The sequence below is a fragment of the Ovis canadensis genome, chromosome 23 (genome assembly GCF_042477335.2).
Source record: "Ovis canadensis isolate MfBH-ARS-UI-01 breed Bighorn chromosome 23, ARS-UI_OviCan_v2, whole genome shotgun sequence".
NCBI classification, from domain to species: Eukaryota; Metazoa; Chordata; class Mammalia; order Artiodactyla; family Bovidae; genus Ovis; species Ovis canadensis.
In genome coordinates, this window is record NC_091267.1 from 17,419,575 (window position 1) to 17,443,775 (window position 24,201).

At 36.9% G+C, this 24,201-nt stretch overlaps 1 protein-coding gene across 1 annotated transcript in view; it reads right to left on the reverse strand.

Annotated features, from left to right (window-relative positions):
- Positions 1-204: 204 nt before the first annotated feature.
- C23H18orf63 (chromosome 23 C18orf63 homolog) overlaps positions 205-24,201 on the reverse strand; it is a 29,558-nt gene continuing 5,561 nt past the window's right edge. Inside the window, exons 4-14 of the mRNA XM_069568821.1 lie at positions 21,461-21,517; positions 19,417-19,528; positions 18,665-18,706; positions 16,297-16,373; positions 13,609-13,718; positions 12,618-12,714; positions 12,419-12,504; positions 11,329-11,512; positions 3,313-4,329; positions 3,040-3,126; positions 205-1,752 (exon numbers count right to left, since the gene is read on the reverse strand). Of these exons, the coding sequence (XP_069424922.1) occupies positions 3,073-3,126; positions 3,313-4,329; positions 11,329-11,512; positions 12,419-12,504; positions 12,618-12,714; positions 13,609-13,718; positions 16,297-16,373; positions 18,665-18,706; positions 19,417-19,528; positions 21,461-21,517 (1,836 nt within the window). The 3' untranslated portion in view covers positions 205-1,752; positions 3,040-3,072. The remainder of the gene's footprint in view (positions 1,753-3,039; positions 3,127-3,312; positions 4,330-11,328; positions 11,513-12,418; positions 12,505-12,617; positions 12,715-13,608; positions 13,719-16,296; positions 16,374-18,664; positions 18,707-19,416; positions 19,529-21,460; positions 21,518-24,201) is intronic.

Consider the following 24,201-nt stretch of genomic DNA (forward strand, 5'->3'; position numbering starts at 1 on the left):
CATAAGCAGGCTTTTGCCATGTAGGTTAATATTTATCTAAGGAAATACTTTCCTATAAATTCTAAGTTTTAGACACTAGTGGAGTATATAAATTCTAAGTTTTAGACACTAATGGAGTGGAGGAGGGGCTATCAAGATTTTTTATATAATGAGCAGGAAGATACAATACACTACCTGATCAAGTGGATTTATCTTTTTAAATTATTTTGCTAAGTCTAATAGTAAAATAAGTTTTAACTACCTGAGGCATGATAACAGAACAATAACAGGAAGGCAGTCTAGAGATACATGGAACAGAAGGAACACTGGTTTCAGCAATGAGTGTGTTGTGGACGACTGATCAAGTGATCAAATATTTATCCTTATTAACAGCACTTTCAAAAACAAATATTTTCACCATAGCCTCACAAAGTGACATACCGTTTTTTACTGCAGTCTACTAGTTGTCCATCATACTAGTTTTAGAATGAGAAAGGCATATTCAAAATAGGGTTTAAACCAGATGTACTTTCCTATGAAAATGGTAAAATAATTATAAAATAGAGATAACTCTATTAGAAATGTTTACAGCAAAGGTATATAGTAAACTAACAAGGTACAACTTTAAGAGCAATAATTATATTTACAGTTTTGAAATAAAATGTGTTCACTTTTGCCTTTAATTGCAATGGTTTAGGGAAGTAGTAAAAGCAGTAAGTCACTATAAAATCTAAGCTCAACTTATATTTGACTCTCTGCTGGCTCTTTTTAAATGAAGGATTATTTCAGTGGAACATCAATAAGGATTTTTGGTTTCTTTAGATATCTTACCACAACAATTATACCACATTTATAAATTAAATACCTAAAATGTTTGAAAGCCAGAATAATACTAGAACAGAAGCTCCATTTCAGTTTCCCTCTTTTAAAATATTAGACCAAATGTCGTTGTTGACATTGGCTTCGACATATTTATACTTCTGCATCTTGGCCAGGAACCCAGAATGGAATGGGACTGCTGGACACCAGACCACATGGTCAACTGCAGCCTTATCATTTTATCAAGATTAAACGGATAAAATCTCCCTCCAGTATCCTGATTATATGACTGAAGGCTCTAGTTCTTCCGAGAAATTGATTTTATTTTTATTGAGGGTTTCCTGTTAGTTTGCCTATTAAACTAAAATGAAATTTAGTGACTCAACAAAGATATGGTAGACCTTCAAAATGTAATGTACATAAACACATTCTTTTTTTTCTTTAAAAATATTCTATGCTTTATCTGTAAGAGAAAACATATTTAGGGTAAAACCAAATGATGTGCTGAATTTGCTTTAAATTAGCATAGTAAAAGAGTGTATCAGTGAGAAATAGATGAAACAGAGTGGCAAAATATTAATAATTCTTGAAGCAGGATGATAGGTACTCAGAAGTTTTTTACATTATTATCTGTATGTTCTGTGGTTGAAAATTTTAACAGTAAAAATAATGAATCCAAGCAAGTTTCAATAAGTTACTGTATAACTGGACATTTTGCAAAGATCTGTACTAGACTAATTATGTAACACTTGTTGTTATAGGGAAAAGTTGGGAACAACTTAAACGTCAATCATTAGGAACAGTCAAGTATAGTATATCCACATGCAATGGAATCCTGTCCAACGACGAAAAAGCCTGTTGAGTGAAAAAAGAGCTTCCACAGCAGCATATGGAGCCTGATTCCATGTTCATAGGAGTGTGTGCATGTCCATCCATTGTTCAGAGTGGTTATCTCTGTAAAGAGGGATTGCAGGTGGTTTTTTATTTTTTACCTTTTCTTGAACCTGTTTTGTATCATTCAAAAATTTTATAGGCATATATATTAATGTTATATTTGGGGGATATTATTTTCTATAATAATATCCTATGATTTTTCTCATCATGTTATTCTTCCTAGCTGATGGAATGATTATTTAATTGTTAAAAATTGTGTTAGGTCTTATATAATTCAAAGAGGGCTTCCCAGGTGACTCTAGTGATAAAGAACCTGCCTGCCAATGCAGGAAACTCGAGAGATGTGGGTTTGATCTCTGGGTTGGGAAGATCCCCTTGAGAAAGAAATGGCAAGCTACTCCAGTATTCCTGTCTGGGAAATCCCACGGACAGAGCATGGAGCGCTATAGACCATGGAGTCGAAAGTGCAATACTTCTAAAACAATATGAAACCCAGAGTAGATTTCATTATCTTACACAATGGAAATAAAACTTTTTCCTCAACCACCTACTGGTTGTTTAAAGAAAGATATCAAAAACTACATGAAACATAAAATTATAAAATAAATGAAAATAGACTTAATTATCTTTCAGTTAATTCAAATCAGGCTAAAATTCTATTAATTATGGAGAGAAATAGCATTTGGGAGAGAAAATAAGAAAATGCTTTCTAGTTTGTTCACAATAAATTTGAATTGAAAATATTCCAGCAGTTCTACGCAGAAAAGTGTTTGTGTATATTTTAGTCATATGTTTGCTCTTAGATTAACCAGATGGCAGGACAAAATAAAATGCTTTTTCCAGATGCATAGTTTTGTGATTGCAGAGCTGTGGACTCAGCATGTTCAGCTAAATCTCACGTTTAACTTTAGCCAGCACTGTAAAATTCTTTGAGTAAACTTGAACTTAATGATTAACTTTGGAAATATCATCTGAAGTTAGTTATCTTGGGTGAGAGTCCAAAAGGTAGGTGCTCTGACAGCTGTGGAATCTTACATCTTTAGGCAGTCTGTTGCTGCAGCGCCCTCCTCTTAGTCGGCTGAGAGCCCAGAACACAGTGGGTGAGAGCCAGCGATGGGACCCCTCTACGTTACCCCTCTGTAGGGCCCTCTTACAACGCACCGCAGCCGCTGCGCACAGCCCTTCGTGGGCTGTACTGCCCCCACCATTTACTCTTTCCTAGATTTTAAGGCTTCAAGGAATTAAAGGTAGCTCCTTTGGTACATGAGACGGGGGACCCCTAATCTTGATGATTCCAATTTGGGTAACGTCATAAAAACACGACTCAGAAGATATCACTGAAGTTACCTGGTGGATATTTCCTTCTTTCACATCCATGTCCTAAGCTTTAGGAACGAGAGACTTCTTGGGTTTTGATTCGTCCAAGTGATGTACCTGTAACCAGATTGAAGAATCACTTTTTACTATAAATTAATCATATATACTTGCAGGTGTGTTAGATACTCTGATTCTCAGTGTGTTTCTAGGATATCTTTGGCAAATCATTTAAATCTTTAGGGGGTTTAAAAGTGTATCACATGATGAGTGGCCCCAGATTAAAACTGTGTTTTGGTTTTTTACCTGTTTCCTAGCACGGGACTGTCCACAAAGGACAGTATTGGAGTGAGGCTTCTTTGACGTTTTTGGAGAGTTCTGACATAACTTCTTTTTGGACTTGGGGGCTGCTCTGCTTCCTGTTAATTGGTGGTCAGTTACATCAACTTCTTTAGTTTGGTCAATTGATTGCGGCTGTAGTGGTTGGGAATCTTCCGGATCTGTGTCTGACTCAAAAATATGTGGTCGCCTTTTCACTTTTAGCGACTCATGGCTTTTCCCTAAAATTTGTGTTATATATTTGCTTGTCAAATTCTCTTTACCATTCACTTGGGAGCCAGCAGCACTTTTTATTACACCTAAATTGCTAGTTGGCATCTGAAATACTGAACTATTAGACAGCTGTTTACTTTCACTTAAACTCGTGATCAATGATTTTCCACTAGAAAGGGGATTTTTTGTCATATTTCCATAGGATTCAGTGTTTTTTTCTGGCAGAGATCTACAAGCCTTGAGATTCAGATTTTTAGCCTTCATCTGAATGCTATGATTAGGTCTTTTTTCAGTAGTTGGATCTAAATTCAGTTTATCATCCGGGATCTCACTAGATTTCAGTGAAAACAACTTAGATTCTTTATTAACACGTTCTTTTCTTCTCGGGTTCTCAGGTGCTAAGATACTTTTGGTCATCTGTAACGGTCGACTTTTGAAAACTGGTATGAATCTAGGGGCAATATTACGTTGGGAGCTAAAGTTTGTGTCTTGAACTTGAGCATTTCCTCTGGTGGGCCTGGGTACTTCCAGCACTTGTGCGGCCTGGTCAGACGGCGGTTTCTTGCTGCTCAGAACAGACTCTGGTTGGAGGCGCAGAGCGGAGGACCCCGAGGGCTTCGGCGGGCTGACCGAGCGCGCCCCCTTGTGGCCCGCAGCTACTGAGCACGGCGGGAAGCCTGGGGCCCCCGCGGGTCTTGTGGAAGGGGCTTGAGCTGGAGAGAACCTGAACCTCTGTTTAGCGGTTAGATTGGGCGGCTTGACTTTGTTTTCCTGGAAGGATAAACATTAGAAAATATAAAACTGCCCTTAAAGGAAAATAAATAATTTATAAAATATCATCAAGGTAAGAATAGAAAGTAACACTACAATGTATAGAACAGCTAAAGAAAAACAAAAAACAAATGGGCCTTATTGAGGACATGTGTGCGTTTCTTATGATTTGTATCCTACTTTCGATACTATCCATTCAAGAAATGTTTTAAGATGAAGCTGTGTTCCAAACTGTAAAAACTATACACTTAGCTACTACCATTGTGTTTCAAACGTGCTCATGCGTCTTTCTCCCTCAGAATGTCTCTCTTCTCTCCGTTTTTTTCCCTTTCAGCTTCCCAAAGATCATTTATCAGTCAGTATTTGTCACCAAAAAAACAAAAAAAGAGGACAGTGTAGCGCTCTGGTCTGTTAGGGTGCGTATTCACTCTCCCTAAGTAAGTACTAGACTCTTTGAGGGTAGGAAAACCATGCATTACTTATTCTTACATCCTTCACATTCTTAAATCCTCCACACAGTTACTAACAAAACACTTTATTCAAAGAAATTAAAATAATGGAAGAGGCATTTACACTGGGCCTTTCAGAGTAAGTATGATATTGACTATAGGGCAGTGACTGTCTTAATCATTTTGTCTTCTCATTGCCTATTAGAGTTCCTGGTACCTGGAAGCGTTTTGGAAATATTTGTCAAACTGACTTGTCAGATATATCAAGGAGAAACAAGTGTTCATAGTCTTCTTAAACAAATTGTGGTAAAAAAATATAAAATATCAAATATACCATTTTAACCATTTTTAAGCACACAATTCAGTGGCATCAAGTATATCCCCCACTGTACTGCTGTGTAATCATCACTATTATTTATAAAAATGCCAAACAGGAACTTTGGAGGCTTTAAGCAGTAACTCCGTTTCCTTCTCTTAGCACTCTTTCTAGAGCCTAGAAATCTAAAATGAACATTTTCTCCTTTGCAGCTAGGGTTCAGGATGTGATTTAAGATCAACCAATCAGATGCACTCATACAATATTTGGAAGAAAGAAGCGAGGTAAAGTCATACTTCTGTAGTTTCTGCTGAAAGGTTTACTTATGGATGACTTTGGAATTTTGGTGGCAGACTTAGCAGAAGTCCAGGTGTCCACTCACCAGCTCTGTAGCTGTCTGGAAACAGAGCTTAGGACTGTCACTTTCCGGGTGTGCATAATATTAGGTAAACATACCACATGCACTTCACCCCACACCACCAACCTCACCCCACGAGGCTTTCCTCTGTACACAGATGCTACCATGGGGAGCATGATTTCTAAATTTGCATAAAATTCTATCTCAGAAAGATGCTCTGTCAGAAGTGATTAAATCATCTTGAAGTGCCTAGACTGAATATTTTCTGTTTGACGAAAATATGGTTCAAGAATTAAGTTGAAATCAATTACAGAAAATCCAAGAACATTTTTAGACTCTTGGTTTTTATAAACTGTAATAACTGTTAAACAGCATACATTCTACTTGAGATACAAAAAGAAAAACTCAATCTAGGCAGATTTATATAAGAATAGGTTACTTGTATTCTGATATAAAACTCAAACGTTTTATAATCTGTATCTGAAACGTTTACATTCACATCCAGTTTTGTCTTCAGGAATATACCTAAATATACCTGAATATTTTCCAGGAATATACCTCTGATGGAAATAATTTCCAGGGGCTTTTTTTTTGCCCCCTAGCCTGTCAATATATTATTTATGCATCCTTTCAATTTCTAAAATATAGTAAACAGCCCAAAGGGGGAAACCTCTAGGTTTATATTCAAAAAAAAATTTTAAGGCTACAAAAAGGGCTTATGTAAACAGCAGATGAAATCATAAATAATTCACAGAACTTAAAATACGTAAATTATCAACAAACCAAAGCTTTGTGAAATAATAACCTAAGAGAAAACACATGCTTTACCACATGACGACCACTATTCTGCCAGGTGTCACTGTGGCTTAGGTGACTTTTAACTTCTAGAACTGTATACAATTTATATAACTTTGTACATTAATGTAAAATTATAGAGGGAAACAAAAAGCTTTAACCTATATTTAAATAGACATCTAATAGAGGCCTAGAATTAAGGAAATATTTAAATAAAGCTTGAAGACTAACCAAAATGATGGATCAAATGTGCTTTATCTATTAAAATCTGGTTCTGTGCCTTGTACCACCCGAGAGTTTCTTTGATTAAAGTCGAACCAGGATTCAGTTAAGCTCAGATTTAGCTAGCGGTTTGTAGGAAATATGGGTCTTGGAAGAAAGTGTTAAGTTTAAAAGACATGACAAGGAAACCATCATTCAAATGCAAAATATGGAACATTTTCCAGGGTAAATGATCCATTTTCCCCAGCAAATAATTGGCATAAATAAAAGGGAAAAGAACCACTTGTAAAAGAATGAAACTTTAACACTTTCTAACACCATTCACAAAAATAAACTCAAAAGGGATTAAAGATCTAAACGTAAGACCAGAAACTATAAAACTCCTAGAGGAGAACAGAGGCAAAACACTCTCCGACATAAATCACAGCAGGATCCTCTATGACCCACCTCCCAGAATACTGGAAATAAAAGCAAAAATAAACAAATGGGACCTAATTAAAATTAAAAGCTTCTGCACAACAAAGGAAACTATGAGCAAGGTGAAAAGACAGCCTTCAGAATGGGAGAAAATAGTAGCAATGAAGCAAGTGACAAACAACTAATCTCAAAAATATACAAGCAGCTCCTGCAGCTCAATTCCAGAAAAATAAATGACCCAATCAAAAAATGGGCCAAAGAACTAAATGGACATTTCTCCAAAGAAGACATACAGATGGCTAACAAACACATGAAAAGATGTTCAACATCACTCATTATCAGAGAAATGTAAATCAAAACCACAATGAGGTACCATTTCACACCAGTCAGAATGGCTGTGATCCAAAAGTCTACAAGCCATAAATGCTGGAGAGGGTGTGGAGAAAAGGGAACCCTCTTACACTGTTGGTGGGAATGCCAACTAGTACAGCCACTAGGGAGAACAGTGTGGAGATTCCTTTAAAAACTGGAAGCAGAACTGCCTTATGACCCAGCAGTCCCACTGCTGGGCATACACACTGAGGAAACCAGAATTGAAAGAGACATGTGCACCCCAATGTTCATCGCAGCACTGTTTATAATAGGCAGGACATGGAAGCAACCTAGATGCCTATCAGCAGATGAATGGATAAGAAAGCTGTGGTACATATACACAATGGAGTATTACTTGGCCATTAAAAAGAATACATTTGAATCAGTTCTGATGAGATGGATGAAACTGGAGCCAATTATACAAACTGAAGTAAGCCAGAAAGAAAAACACCAATACAGTATACTAACACATATATATGGAATTTACAAAGATGGTAACGATAACCCTGTATGTGAGACAGCAAAAGAGACACAGATGTATAGAACAGTCTTTTGGACTCTGTGGGAGAGGGAGAGGGTGGGATGATTTGGGAGAGTGGCACTGAAACATGTATAATATCATATAAGAAATGAATCGCCAGTCCAGGTTTGATACAGGATGCTTGGGGCTGGTGCACTGGGATGACCCAGAGGGATGGTATGGGGAGGGAGGTGGGAGGGGAGTTCAGGACGGGAAACACGTGTATACCCATGGCGGATTCATGTTGATGTATGGCAAAACCAATACAATATTGTATTGTAAAGTAATTAGCCTCCAATTAAAATAAATAAATAAATAAATAAATTTAAATTAAAAAAAAGAAAATCAGTGTTAAGAAATTTAAAAAAATAAAAATAAAAGGGAAAGGAGTTTGGGATGTTATATAATAAAAGAGATTTAAAAGATGTAACAACCAAATTAAGTGGACCTTGCCTGGATTCTGATTTAAACAAAACCTTTAAAATAAACCTTTGAGATAAATAGGGAATTAGAGTATGACTAGGCTCAGATGGTAATAAATCTGCCTGCAATGCAGGAGACCCGGCTTCGATCCCTTGGTGGGGAAGATCCCCTGGATAAAGGAATGGCTACCCACTCCAGAATTCTTGCCTAGAGAATCCCAAGACAGAGGAGTCCATGGGGTTGCAAAGAGTCGGACATGACTGAGCAACTAAGTACACACACATACATGGGAATTACTGTTAAATAAATTTTTTAAAAAGCTCTTATCAGAGAAAGACATCATTAATGCTAAAGTCTCTATAAATTAAATAATAGTATATCCTGGATTTGTTTTAAAATATTACAGTTTATACCACACTCCAAAAAGATGTCAAGGAGTAACCAGATGGTAGGCATGTAAGAGTTCATTATACTGTAGTAATTACTTTTATGTATATTGGAGAATTCTCATGATTATTTTTTAAAAGCTAATTGGGCTAGGCACTCCTGCTAATTTATGAAATCCTTTTTAAAGTCAGTTGAGTTTTTTCAAGCAGTTTGATCCATTTATTTTTCATTTTTTAAATTTATTCTTTTTAAGTACTGCATGACTCTTAGAGCTAACAAGGTGGTAGCAATAACAGAAACTAACATTTACTGAAGGCTTAAATACAAGCAACTGTTCCAAGGAGGATTATCTAATCTAAAAATAAAAACCACAAAACCCCGTGTAGTCTGGTTCTGGGAAGGAAACGGTGATGTGCTGCATAGGGCTCCTTCCAGGAAGGGGGATCCCCGCTGCCAGGTGTTATCAGCAAACCTCCTTTGGCAGTCAGCCCCTGCAGAGATGGCCTTGGCTACTGACGCCCATCTCACCCTAGAATTTGCCTGTCTCGAGGTAGCCCAAATCTAACAACAGACTGGAAGGGGGGATACAGGCCTGCTATTTTGGCCAGTGCAGAACCACTGTGATTGGCAATTTCAGTACCTGCCTTGGTTTTGACTTCTCCCTTCACCCAGTCTTCTTCCCTTGCCTTCCACAGGTGTTGATTCCAAGGGTGGTTCTCAACAATCATCACACACACTGGACTCTGTCTCAGAGCAGGCTTACCGGAGAGCCCAGTTTGTGATGAGCACTAGCATTATCACTACTGTGGTGCCCCATTTTACAGCTGGGGGAATAGAGGCACAGAGAGACCAAGTAACTTGTCCAAGATTATACAGGGGCTTCCTGTGGCCCAGCTGGTAAAGAATCCGCCTGCAATGCGGGAGACCTGGATTCTACCCCTGGGCTGGGAAGATCCTTTGGAGAAGGAAAAGGCTACCCACTCAAGTATTTTGGCCTAAAGAATTCCATAGACTGTATAGGTCATGGGGTCGCAAAGAGTTGGATATGACTGAGCAACTTTCACTTTCATTTTCAAGATTATATAAGTAATAAGGGGTTCAAACCCAGGCAGCCTGTCTCCAGAGCCTGACCTCTTAACCACAAATCTAAACTTTCCAATTTTAGAATTAAGAATCTGATTCTTCAGGTTTCAGTTTTAATTTTTCAATGTATTTAACTGTGTGCCTTTGGTTGAATTACTTGAATGCTGTGAGCTTCAGTTTTCCTTTCTGCAAAACTGAGAAAACAATTTTTTACCCCAAGAGTCTATTTTACCCCAAGAGTAATTAAATGAGAAGGCATACAGAAGGCGCTCAATAAAACTGAGTAGGAGAAATTCTCATTGTCAATGTTCCAATTGTCAGAGGCAATACAAAGATCAGAAATTCCATTTAAGTGTTATTTTACATTTAAGAAGCAAATTTTCACAAATACATTGTCTGCATTCACCATTTCCAAAACAGACATGGGCTGGAAATATTAGGTAGTCAATAAATATAGAAACATATTTGATAAAAGTACATGATGTAATGACATGTCTTCTAACTTCCTCAGATTTCGACTTGGCCAACAACTAAACTCTTTAAAATGTTATGTCTGGCCAAAATTTTAAGATTCATAAGGTTCAAAAAGATGTCAATTGATATTCACCCACCCACACTACCTTCCAGTGAAATGGCCTTGCCTATAGTATCTGATATCTTGCCTGTCATGTTTTTATAGCATTTATATGAGATGTTGACCCTTAACCCAAGGACACCAGACCCCCATCTGCCTAGTGACAGATGATATGATCTGGCTTGAAAACATAAAGCAAAAAAATGTCATGAGGCATACTGTTGGAGCCATAGCAAGTCAACGTACATGAAAGCCTAAGTCATTTGAGCAGTGGAGGCTACAATAAAACAAGGTGCTAGTAAGTCAAGAAAGGAGACTCAGCAATATTCTAGTAATCCATATTATATTTCAAACTGCTCAAATTATTCAAACCTTTGTCTTTCCTTCTGATGAAAACATATTATATCTGTCACTTAAAAGAAAGATTCTTGTTGAAAAATTTAAATTAAATTTCCATTTGTTCTTCCAAAGCTTCCCTTTTGATTTTGTTGCCTTTTGACAAAGAAATTGTATCTTATTGAGTGTGAAGACAGTCCATCTTATTTTCTTCATCAGTACTGCTTAAACTGCTTATTATTTTTTTTCATAAATAAGATTTCACTTAGCATATCATCTTACAATAAAAATGTTCTCAAGTTAATTCAATTTCTATCAATTATTCAAAGGCTTTCTCAATCAATTGGACTGGAAATGACAAAACTTCAAAGAAAACTTGGATTTGTATGAGGCAGACGTTTCCAAATTATCCTGTAATATCATTTATCATTTATTCTTTGATTCTTTGAAGAAACATGTAATGAACAATATTAAGTACCAGGAACTTAGGATATGTTCTCTGCCTTCTAGGAAGTCACGCTATATTAATTAGAAGAAACAGACCGATAACTACCATAATACCAAGGTAAATACAATAATAATAGGAATGACAGTACAACAAAAACAAATAGCAGCAGGGAAACACCGAACTGAGGGAAAAGACCTAGCACAGTGGGTTAGGCTGTCCATCGCTGACGGCAAAGATCCGAGTAATATAGGTGCAGAGCACGTCTTAGAGAACTTGGTAGGGCATGAAAAACTACTCACCTGCAAATGCAGTGTGGTTAGTTCTTGTGTGCAGTAGCACGGTTTCGTTGTCATCTTTATGGGAAATCCACATATACGGGGCAGTTTAGATTTTAAATCTGAAAGAAAACTTTTCAACACACCTTCCATATCTACCCTTGGAAAGAACTGTATGGGTTGACTTCTGATGCAACTGAGAGGGTACCTGAACACTGTTAAAGAACAATGGGACATTTTTTTGCAGATAGGAGATGGCATTTTTTTTAACTGATGTAAAAAGGTCTGAAAATTGTAACTGCTAAAAAGATACAAATAACTAAATCCTAATTACTTTAAATTTTAACTTCCACAATAAAAACAACTCACAGTAGTACCCTTATTACTATATGGCTCTCGCCACAGACAGGCAAACTAAGCTATCCAAAAAATGATTTATAAAAAAGACATTATGATCTTCATAGATTATAAACATAAATATTCACAGCAAACAATAAACAGGTTGCATCTCCAAGAACAGTAAAAATTCAGCACAGAGAAACACCACATATGAATTGCATTCAAGGTCTGAATGTGGTTCTTTGAGCAAAGCAGTTAACTTTTTCTGATATAAAACATTCTGAAGACTTAGAATAATGTCTTGGCATCTAATGAAGGGGAATAATTGATAGCTGTTAACTTCAACTTTATATTAAGATTTGGGTTAGGAGATACAGAATACAGAAAGAGAACACTAGGTTCCTCTTTCTTCCTTTTAGAGAATGCAAAGAAACAAAAATGATGCTACCAGTGTTAATGAAGATGGGAGAGTTTCACCTGAGCACTTGTGCTCTGTGTGTAGACTTTTAAAAATAACACCAAGAAAAGTATTTTCTCAAATCAATGAGGTGCATTAAGTGCAATTTAAATCTTCTAAACTTTGCCTGTGAAATTATTCTCCAAAAAAGAAATTTTCATTAAGTGACATTCTTTCAATTCCACCCTTTCAACAGTGTCCAATACGCCACCGGAGGGAGCCCTTGGCTAGGGAGAATCCTATACAATTATTTTGTTCCTTTCTACTAGGAGTCATGCCTGGATCCTGGGGTGGGCAGAGAGCACCTGTAAAGGATACGTGAAGAGCCTCTCTCCTATCATTTTGAAGTAGACGCAGCAGTATATTTCAGTAGTTCCAAGGTCTTCTGGAAGCTTATAGCCATACTAAAAATTAAGAACAAAGTTGAAATTCTCTTGAGTGAAAGCTAAACTTAAGGTTAAATTACAAGAAGCAAAATTAAATAGCTACTAATGTAATATATATTTCTATTCCTTACCAGGCCATCCCAGTGCATCTGGAAATCTTCATATGAGTGAAAAGGACAGTCAGGGGGTATGGTGTGAAGAATACTTATCATTCGTCCCATTTTCATACTACGAAAAATACAGTTGGTAAAATATCATGAGCCAGTGCTTAGACACGGAGCTTCCCAGGTGGCACTAGTGTAAAGAAACCAGCTGCCAAAGCAAAGAGATATACGAGAACTGGTTTTGACCCCTGGGTTGGTTTAAGTCAACTATGTGATTTGGAAAGCATTCAAAAATTTTAGCAACTATCAACACATAAGTAATAAGCTACTCATTTGCTCCCAGTTCTAAATTAACATTGTATTAAATTCTTAACAAAGAAATGTTAGGAAAAACAAGGTTGAACTGATGCAAACAATATGCCAGTTACAAACACAAAACAATGACTAATAAATACAGTGTTGCCACACAGAGGTATGCCTGGTAATTTTAGACTTTAGGGAAAAGTTTGTTTAGAGTTGATGAATCGGAAGCAAATCTATGTTCCCTATCTACCTCTTCTCTGCTTCAATGACCAAGTTATAATGCAGATGCCACTACTTAAAGTTCTAATCTGGTTAAAATTTTATGCTAATAGTCATATTTATGTTAATAACAAGTCATTCTTTCCCTTGAAGATAGTATAAACTTATAACTTAGCTCATATCAAATGATAATGAATCATTAATTATATGTACATGTTTATAAGGTTCTATTGATGTTATATATAGTTGTATATCTAGAAATTTTACTGTTTTAAAATGAGGTCTAATAAATATACAAATGTGTAATAAAATTATTTTAGTAATTTGATGGCTTCTGCAAGTATGACAATATTGTTTCAATATCTTTTTAGAGTTATAATTCAGTTTCCAAAACCACAAAAATGGTTTATACTTTGCACATATCAATGTTAAAGCAAAATAAGAGAAAACTACTATATCCCAAACCCACCCTAGATATGACAAACTGAAATCTCACCTTGGCAAAACATAGCACCAGTTGCTTAAAATGGACTGTTCCTCAATAACAGCATTCTGGTTAGTTTCAAAACTCTTTATAATACTCTGAGAAATATCAAATTCTCTTAGCTTTTGATAGAAATAAGAATTTAATGCATAAGTCCTCCAAAGAATTTGGCAAACAAAAGGAAACATTTAAAAACACAGATTAAAAACAAAGATTTATCACACATACACCATCAGTTAAGAAACAGTTTCAAAGCCTGTTACACTGAATCATGTATGACCACTTTACACAAGGTAATCAGTGTTTCAGCTCACCCCTGTTTCTCCTCTACACAGTTTATCAAATATTTCATACTTTCCCTCTTATTGTCCAAAGCCAAACTCCTATTTTGTACTTATTTGAACTGGCTTTCAGTTTCTTTAATTATGTTAAGTGGGAGCTGACTCTCTGTCCAAAGGCAGATATTTACATTGTCAGAATAGCTTCTTAATTAAATTTTAAACAGATTTTTTTAAAGTGGAGGACGAGGATGTGTTAGGGAGTTATGCCTTCCTCTGATTTTCTGGAGGCAAGCGGGCAGAGCCAGCACCTGCACTCTCCTTTTGAATCCCTTCTCCAGGATCTGGAGTGCTGTTTTCTGTGTCCTCAGGTGCCCTGTCTGGCAACTACTTGCCACTTACAGTCTCCTCATTCTGGGTAGTGTGGGTCATTTTCTTATAGCGAGGCAGAGGTTGGAAAGACCTCAAGTGAGGTGCAAAATAAAATATTAAAGGGTGGAGGACACTGTTTATAGAGAACGTTTCACATCTCTCGCTCTTATTCATTCATCTTCAGGGAAACAACATTCTAACTCTACTGCCTGCTGCTTCTCAATGAACTCCAGCTGACCCAGCCAATTTTCCAATTCCTGGACAAGCCATCAGCATTGTAACAAGGCCCTGGCTTAAAGCACTGCCCCCACACTGATTTATCTGCATTCTGCCGATACAAACCTTACAGGCCTAGATCTAGATCCTTTTCCTCCACATTCAATGACTAATTGTGCTCTGAATTTCCACTGCGTTTCTGAGATTAATGGAGATACTAGAAATATATGTGGTGAGGCATAGTGTGGAGGTTTTAGTGCGTGAAAGATCACAGCGGGTTTGGAGCTTTAGGGAGGTTCCTTGTCAGTACAAGATATTCACATTATGCCACTGTCTCTGTGACAGAGAAGAACCAACCTGAAATATATGTGATAGCCCATTCTCAAGCCCTGTCTCCCAGGCCTGACCTTGAAAGGTATAACACTTTTCATTCATATAGACTTAGAAAGTTCTGGAAACTTTGTCTTGTTGGAGGTTTATAGGAAGATCGTGACTTGACTGACATGGACAGCTGCAAGAACAAAGGATTCGGGCACCAAGGGGTTTGTAACAACTAGCCACACCTGCTCCCTCTTTAGTATAAAAGCAACCTGAGCTGAAACTTGGTAAGATGGTTCTTTGGAACGCTAGTCCACCATGCTCTCCATCTGCTGACAAGTCTTTGCCCAAACACCTCGTGCTTCAATCTACTGGCCCGCCATGCAGGAGCAGTAAGAGCATGGACTCAGCAGCAACTCCAACTACTCATATTCAGGTCAGCTTTCCTACTGGCTTACATAACTCTTGAGGGCCAGAACAGAGATCCTATTAATTTCTGACTTGTCTATTGCCTTAACATAACAAGTAATCAAAAAGTTATAGAGAAATGAATGGAGCAGCGTTTGAGCTGGTCTCTGAAGAACAAGCAGAGTGTATAGCACCTCAAGGGGCACTCTAAGCAAAGAAGAGTCTTCTGTCCTGTGCCTAGGCTTTCTTAGTGTGGCCACTGTTGATCATTTGGGCTGGAAAACTCTTGGTGGGGATGGGAGTGGAGGTGCTCCGGCGTGCTCTAAAACATTCAGCGGCATCCTGGCCCCTATCCACTTAATGCCAGTAGTAACACACCCTCCCACCTAGTGATAGCCAAGTTTTCTGCAGATGTTACAGATGTCTCACAGGGAACAAATCACTCATTTTACCCTCCACCTCTCTCTGCTGAGAACCACTGTCACAGAAGAAGAAAAATAACACTGAGTTATCATTAATATGAAAGTTTCTATACGGGGTGCTATGAGAATAAGCAAAACAGAAGACATGTCCTTCTACTAAGAAGGCAAAAAGTGTTAGGTGTGAAAAAAAAAAGATGAAAAAACTATAATAATGCCAATGTGGGTTTATTATTAATATATTTAGTATGAGCTGAAATAGCACTTCTAATATTTGGAGGTGAAAGAAAAGGCAAAGAGCAGGTGCTGAGGCAAGGCAGCGTTGTGGAGTCTTGAATGCTACCTAAAAAGATTTTTGAGCAAAGGAATAACATAAGTAGATCTGTGTTAAACTGACAGAATGATGTTTTCTTTGGTAAACAGATTTAAGACAATATCAATATGTCAAGTATTTAATAATATGGATTTATGGATTTTGATAATAAAAAATTTATCATCACTCTTATTAAAAACTAAAACCTCCTAGCATATCAGCTGTCATCTCTGGGGTCGCACAGAGTTGGACACGACTGAAGTGACTTAGCAGCAGCAGCAGCAATAGCAGCATATCAGTAATGATAATAAATTTATTAATTATATAGTAATAAAAATACATTAATTATATATTAAGAAATGAAAATATGTGGTACCTGAGGTGGTGGCAGTCTGATTGTGTGAGCTTCTATGCTTAGACAAACTTGAGTTGATGTTACATTGATATCTAACACTGAAAATAAAATTATTAACCATGAACTTTCTGGAATTATTACTCCAACCTAACAAATTAAGTATTTTAGTAACATAAGAAATCAACTCAATTTATTCAAGTTAGAAATTCAGTTAAGAATTGATTTTTTTCACACATGGTAAAATTCAAATAGTCACCTTATATGGTGAATATATTATATTATTTGATGGTCTACAGATGAGACATCTAAAAGAAGACAAACGCACAGAACAGTACATATGTGGGCATAATGTGTAGGGCACAGTTACAATGAGAAAAATGAGACATCCCACAGTTGAGAGGAAAACTCAGCAAACACCTCCTAGAAGCCTGACATTTATTATATGTGAAAAATGAAGACTCTTCTTAAATTAGAATAGGTACCATCCCATGTTTTTGACTTACTAACAAATGTCCTCAAATATACTGGCAGATATATTTCAAATCTTTCAGAGCCCCAAGGCATCTATCTTGCTTTCTCGTAATTAAAATATTGAGGGCAAAAGGAGAAGAGGGCTGCAGAGCGTGAGATGGTTAGATAGCATCATCGACTAATGGACATGAATCTGAGCAAACTCCAGGAGATAGTGAAGGAAAGGGAAGGCTGTTGTGCTGCAGTCCATGGGGTCGCAAAGAATCGGACCTGATTTAGTGACTCCACAACAACATCTAAGTCAGATGGTACTACTTGAAATGAAGCATGCGGGGGCTTCTGGTGTACTGGTAATGTTCATTTCTTGATCTGAGAACTGGTTATAAGGATATTATTAGTTTGTGAAAATCCAATGAGCTATACATCTACAGTTTGTAAGTTTTGCTAGAGAATATTACATTCAATAAAACTAAAAGAAAAAGTTCTAACACGAGTGAGGAGTGCTCTCCAACAGCTGAGTCTCCCGATAGCGTTTGGGGACAAGTAAAAGAACTCATTCATCCAGAGCTGAAGCACAGCGACTGCCACTGCCCAACTTACACACAAACCCAGAGCAAGAGGGGCAAACGGGCTTCAGCTTGAAAGCCAACTCAGATGGAACAGTCTGTGGATTACATGTAGATTTAAGGCGATGGTCAAATGCTGGTGAAAACCACCATGATTGACAATGTCTATTTGGTTCAGGATTCCCCTCTATCTGCCATCTCTGGACTACTGATAGGAATCTGTCTACCTGCAATAGAGCCACGTGTCTCAATGAAAGAGTTAGATTAGACCAATCTGTGTCTCCTTCAGTTCAGTTCAGTCGCTCAGTCGTGTCCGACTCTTTGCAACCCCATGAACTGCAGTATGCCAGGCCTCCCTGTCCATTACCAACTCCCAGAGTTCACTCAGATGAGTCAGTGATGCCATCCAGCCATCTCAACCTCTGTCATCCCCTTCTCCTCCTGCCCCCAATCCCTCCCAGCATCAGAGTCTTTTCCAATGAGTCAACTCTTCACATGAGGTGGCCAAAGTACTGGAGTTTCAGCTTTAGCATCATTCCCTCCAAAGATATCCCAGGGTTGATCTTCAGAATGGACTGGTTGGATCTCCTTGCAGTCCAAGGGACTCTCAAGAGTCTTCTCCCACACCACTGTGCAAAAGCATGAATTCTTTGGTGCTCAGCTTTCTTCACAGTCCAACTCTCACATCCATACATGACTACTGGAAAAAACATAGCCTTGACTAGATGGATCTTTGTTGGCAAAGTAATGTCTCTGCTTTTGAATATGCTATCTAGGTTGGTCATAACTTTCCTTCCAAGGAGTAAGCATCTTTTAATTTCATGGCCGCAATCACCATCTGCAGTGATTTTAGAGCCCCAAAAAATTAAAGTCGACACGGTTTCCACTGTTTCCGCATCTATTTCCCATGAAGTGATGGGACCAGATGCCGTGATCTTAGTTTTCTGAATGTTGAGCTTTAATCTTTTTTAAAAAACAAGAATCATGTACTCATAAAAAAAAAAAAACAAAGCTTTTACTTACAACAGTACTAAAGAATTCTTATAATATGGTTCTAGAGACTATATATTATAAATACCTACAAAATTAAACTATTTTTTAGTTATAATTTTAACTAGAGAAATTTAAAATGCAGCTTTTATTTCAACTAAGAAAAGTGAATTTTTTTCTCATGAAGAATATATATTTTGAATCAGAAGTGATTTCCTGAGTGAAACTGTTATTATAACAGTATCTGATTAACTTTTGATACAAGCTAATCATCAAGATTTTAATAACCCAACAATCTATAACACTTTTTAAACAACTATTTTATTAATGTTTTATCTATTAACTTTTATATTTTTACTTACCAACAGCACTTTGTTTTCCCATCTGAGAAAGAAATTCTCTTCCTTAAAAAATTCATAGGATATACCATATTATTAAAACTCATAAATCATGCTTAATATAACTTCCTTATGCAAAGTTATCAAAGCTGCAGAAAATGCTTCACAATGCAGTTTTATACAAATGAATATATGATGATAGTTCAGAGAAAAAAAATTAACACTCAAAAATATCTCTTATATTAAAAAGACAGAAATACTCAATTCTTCCTGCAAATATTTTTTCTTGGTGTAAAATATTTAGAAAACAGATCACAACACAAAATTGAGAATAGACTTTTGGTTCCAACAACACTAATAATTTGTGTTTATTACAGTGCTCCATAACTTACATTTATTCCTTTTTAAACATCAAGTATTCTATAATAAAACCACTTTTTTCCATAGAAACACTAGGAGACCTCCTCTGGATATAATCGCAAAGGAAGGAGAGGACACTTTTGTTGATGGGGTCTTGCTTAAGAATGTTTGGTTGGGGCTATGCTTTAAAAACCATTCCCTGTGGATACATGTATAATATATGTATGGCTGAATGTTTTTACTGTTCACCTTGAACTATCACAACATTGTTAATCAGCTATGCCCTAATACAAAATAAAAATTTTTTTTTGAAAAAACATTCCCTAAAAACAATATATTTTGAAATTAAAAACAGACGTACATAATAGAAGTAATCTGGTTCAGAAAGCCCTAATGATTGAAAGAGATAAAGTCACCTTGTATCAAGAGATGGCCAGCTTTATTCCAGGCTGGAGCAAGTCTAGCTGTGAGTGAATATGAAAGGCAGTTTTGAAGAATTACAGGAATTACTTGTTGTGGAGCCTCCACCTAAAAATATTAAAGCACAAAATATGGGCAAGTTCACAGTAATTGTTATACTATCCTAGAAACTCAGAGAAAATGTCTGTGTGCTTAGATCATCTCCCAACAAAACTGGGCTATCCTGGGTAGAAGTTACAGCCATCACTCCAGCTAATCCTATCTGGTTCTGAAGTTAAAGAAGTGTTAAAATATATTCACATTGACACTATGACTGTAATGGCCAAATGCTACCAGTTTATCCTGCCTCAATAAGCCTAAATCTTTGGAGCTCATGTGCTAGAACCTTACACTTTACTTTGTACTCTGCTCTGCACAAAGGAAGCCGGCCAGAACTATGTTGTAACATGTTTCATTACTGTTCACTCTAGTCCAATATCAAAAAAGTTAAACGTTTACATGCACACACATGGAACCAGCAGTTTGTATGTGTTTGTACCAGATATAGTGCAACAAGTATCTCTACTTGCACACAATTTTCAAAGGTCAGAATATTCACTTATGACCAATGGGATCCAGACACACTGTCCCACTTGAAATAATTAAAACACTGGGTAAGTTAAATGAAACAATGTTTCACAACACACAGGCCATCTAGCAACAGAAAAAGACAAACCCCTAGGAGTTGGGAAACTCATGAGACCCCAGCATATTGATTAAAGAGGCTCTCCAGGCTGCAGTGCAGGGAGGGGGAATCCTGGAAGAGGCAGCAGGCTCCCTGGGTTGAATGGACAGAACTGAGAATCCATGGAGGCCACGGTAGCTAGAGTTTGAAGGGCAGAGTATTGAGAGAAGAGAGCTGCACAGAGAGAAAACTCTGAGATCAGCAGAGTCCCTCCTTGAGTATTCAGTTGCATATGCAATAGCATATTCACATGAGCAAACACTCTTGCAAATGCAGCTCAGATGAAAACATGATGAAAACTTCTGCATTTGTTACCAAGACAAAAGTGAGAGAGCCAAGAACTATCACCCAATAAATAAAAAGGAGGAAATTATTTTTCTATGTTAAGATTCCCAACGGCAAGAAGTTTATCAGGTCCCTAGCTTTATCTCCAGAAACAAGCAAAGTGCTCAGTATATCATAGATGTTCAATAACTATCTGCTGTGATTATTACTCATGTACAAAGTATCCAGATAAAGACAATTTGAGCATAATTGTGCAGGCTCAACACAGGTGAGAAGAACACTGCTTTCCCACAGATGGTATATGATGGCTAAAATCAGCTTTCAGGTTATTCAGGTATTTCTCAGGGAACTGCAAAGCATCTCTGGGTATTATTGAGACCTCATCATTCTCCTAGATCTTAAAGCATTTCATCTTGAAGATGACCAAAAACCTCATCATTCCAAACTCCACTAGATCTAGGAACAGAGGCCAGCAGTGATACCTGGACAGGCTGCTAGAATAACCAAGGATACAGTGCCTCAGACACCCATGCAGAGACATGATGGGAGCTCTAGCAAAGTCTCAGCAGCCTGACTATTGAGACATGAGAGGTGCTCTACTTCAAGTACTCATTTCTTCTTTTCTTTGCTAAGATCCAGACACTCATCACCATGGGGAATACAATCTATGTTTTTTTGTTCCCTTACTTATAAGCTATATGATTGTGGACAATTTTTTTTTTTTTTACCTCTCTGGGTTTCAGTTTCTTTATCTGTAAACATGTGATATTCACTTCTTGGAAAATAGAGATGACAAATGAAATTATGTCACATAAAATGCCTGCAATAAAGTACCCAACAAAATTAAGCCTCTTCCCCTTTCTCTATTAAATGTGCACAAAAAATTGTCCTGAGAGAAAATATTAGTTTTTTCACATGCATAGAAACAACTTATGAGAAAGATATTCCAATTTTTGTTTACTGACAAAATAAGTTGAATATACAAAATCAATAAAACAACATCTGGAATTATTATCCTTTTAAAAACTTACCTTAGCTTCATATTTTTCCAGATAAGCATTAAGTTTTCCAGCTTTATAAAATGTTATCTATTAAAAAAATCCATATTTATAAAAATGACTTAAATATATTATTAAATAATGCACTACATAAAGAATTTAAACATTTATACAGCAGAACACAGCAGAGGACCATCATCCTAACAGTTTCTATGCTCTTTCACTTTTCACTTTCATGCACTGGAGAAGGAAATGGCCACCCACTTCAGTGTTCTTGCCTGGAAAATCCCAGGGATGGGGAAGCCTGGTGGGCTGCCATCTATGGGGTCCCACAGAATCAGACACGACTGAAGTGACTTAGCAGCAGCAGCAGCAGAGAAAGAAGCAAGTGATAATCATTCTCTTCCTGAAATATTGGGTTGACCAAAAAGCTCCTTTGGTTTTTAAGCAAAACTAAAAGACACATTTCTCATTTCACCAATAACTTTATTGAACAATGTATTCATCATTTTGTTCTGCTACCTTCTGCCATTTTCTAGGCAACTTCATAATTCCATCCTCCCAAAACTTTTTATCTTTTTGAGCAAAGAACTATTCCAGGTACCTTTTACAGTCTTCCAGGAAATTGACATTTTTTTCCATTAAGAGAACTTTGTAAACAAAAGGAAATCTTAAAGTCCAGTTTCTGGTGTGTATGGCAGACGAATCAGAATTTCCCAGCCAAGCTGTAGCAGCTTTGGCCTGGACATCAAAGAAACATGCGGTCTTGTATTATCCTGATGAAGATTACACCTTTTCTGTTGACTAATTTCAGACACTTTTTGTCGAGTGCTGCTTTTAGTTAGTCTAACTGGGAGCAGCTTGTTGGAATGAATCATTTGATTTTCTGGAAGGGGTTCATAATGGAGAACTCCCTTCCAATCCCCACCCCCTCCCCGCCCCCCATATACACAACATCACCTTCTTTGAATAAAGACCAGGCTTGGTTCTGGTTGGAGGTGGTTCATTTCATTTGTTCCACAGTCTCTTTAGTCCCACCTTATTGTATAGTATCCATTTTTCATCACTCATAACAATTTGTTTTAAAAACAGAAGCTTTTCATTATGTTTAAGTAGAGAACTGCATGTAGAAATACAGTTAAGGTTTTTTTTGCTTAACTTATGTGGAACATAAACACCAAAGTGATTAACATAACCAAGCTGGTACAACTGATTTTCAGTGCTTGATTTGGATATTTTGAGTATGTCAGCTATCTCCCCCATGGTATAACATTGATTGTTCTCAATTAATGTCTCGATTTGATCACTATCAACTTCAACTGATCTATCTGGCCATGGAGCATTGTCTAGCGAGAAATCTCCTGCATGAAACTTTGTAAACCACTTAATATGTTCAGTCAATCATAGCACCTTCTCCATACACCGCACAGATCTTTTTGCTGTTTCAGCTGCTTTTTACCTTTCTGGTATAGTGTTAGTCGCTCAGTCACGTCCGACTCTTTATGACCCCGTGAACTGTGGCCCACCAGGCTCCTCTGTCCATGGGATTCTCCAGGCAAGAATACTGGAGTGGGTTGCCTTCCTTCTCCAGGGAATCTTCCCGACCCAGGGTTGAACCTGTGTCTCCTGCATTGCAGGAAGATTCTTTACCATCTGAGCCACCAGGGAAGCCCACCTTTCTCATATAATAAAGTATAATTTACTGAAAGTGTTGCTTTTTTCTTCCATCTTCAATATTAAAATGGCTACACAAAAATGTATCAATTTTGATTTTAAAAATGCATATTGATATGCCAGCTGTCACAATTAAGTCTAACAACTGTTTCAAACGAAGTTAAAGACAATGAAGTGCTACGAATGTCGTCTTACAGAAAAAACCAAATGAACTTTCTGGGAAACCCAATAGAACCTATGGGTACATTTCTAAGTGAGGAAAGTCTTTCTTGAAATGACCTGAATCCAGAAACCATATAAAGGAAAAGGCCAGTAAATTTCATGTAATAAATATTTAATACTTTTCTTATTAAACAATTATTTCTTAGACATGAATAAGGAAAATAGACACAAGTGGAAGATCAAGAGAAAGTTCAAAACATATTTTTATATAGTGACTTTCTTCTTCTTCTTGCTAAGATTAGGATACTCTTTTCCTAAGTTTTTCAGGTAGAAAAGAATATAGAGACATTACTGTCTACTTGATCACTAACATCTTGTCTTTCTTAAAAACCATATTAAGAATGAGAAGATAAAAAATAGATATAAACCTAAAACCTAGAGAAAAATAAAAAAACTAAAGATTTTGAACTATCTATCAGCATTGTTAATAAATATTAATTTCTGGGAAATTAAAATCTCAGATTAAGGGCTATATACAGCACCAGAAAATATATTTCTTGTTCTAATTTTACTAAGTAAGAAAAACATTGTAATGAAATTTCCAAAATAAAAAAACATGTTGGCCCAAGTTCTTTAAACACAACTGGAGATCTATTGGAACAAAGAACTTCTTTTATATTAAATGTAATTCTAAAGAATAAAATATAAAAAAGGATTAAGTCTGTGCTATCTTAAAAACTATGCCGTTAACATATTTTATTCATTGATAATCTTTATTTTTTATTATTATTTTTTATTTTACTTTACAATACTGTACTGGTTTTGCCATACATCAACATGAATCCGCCACAGGTGTACACGTGTTTCCAATCCTGAACCCCCCACCCACCTCCCTCCCCATACCATCTCTCTGGGTCATCCCAGTGCACCAGGCCCAA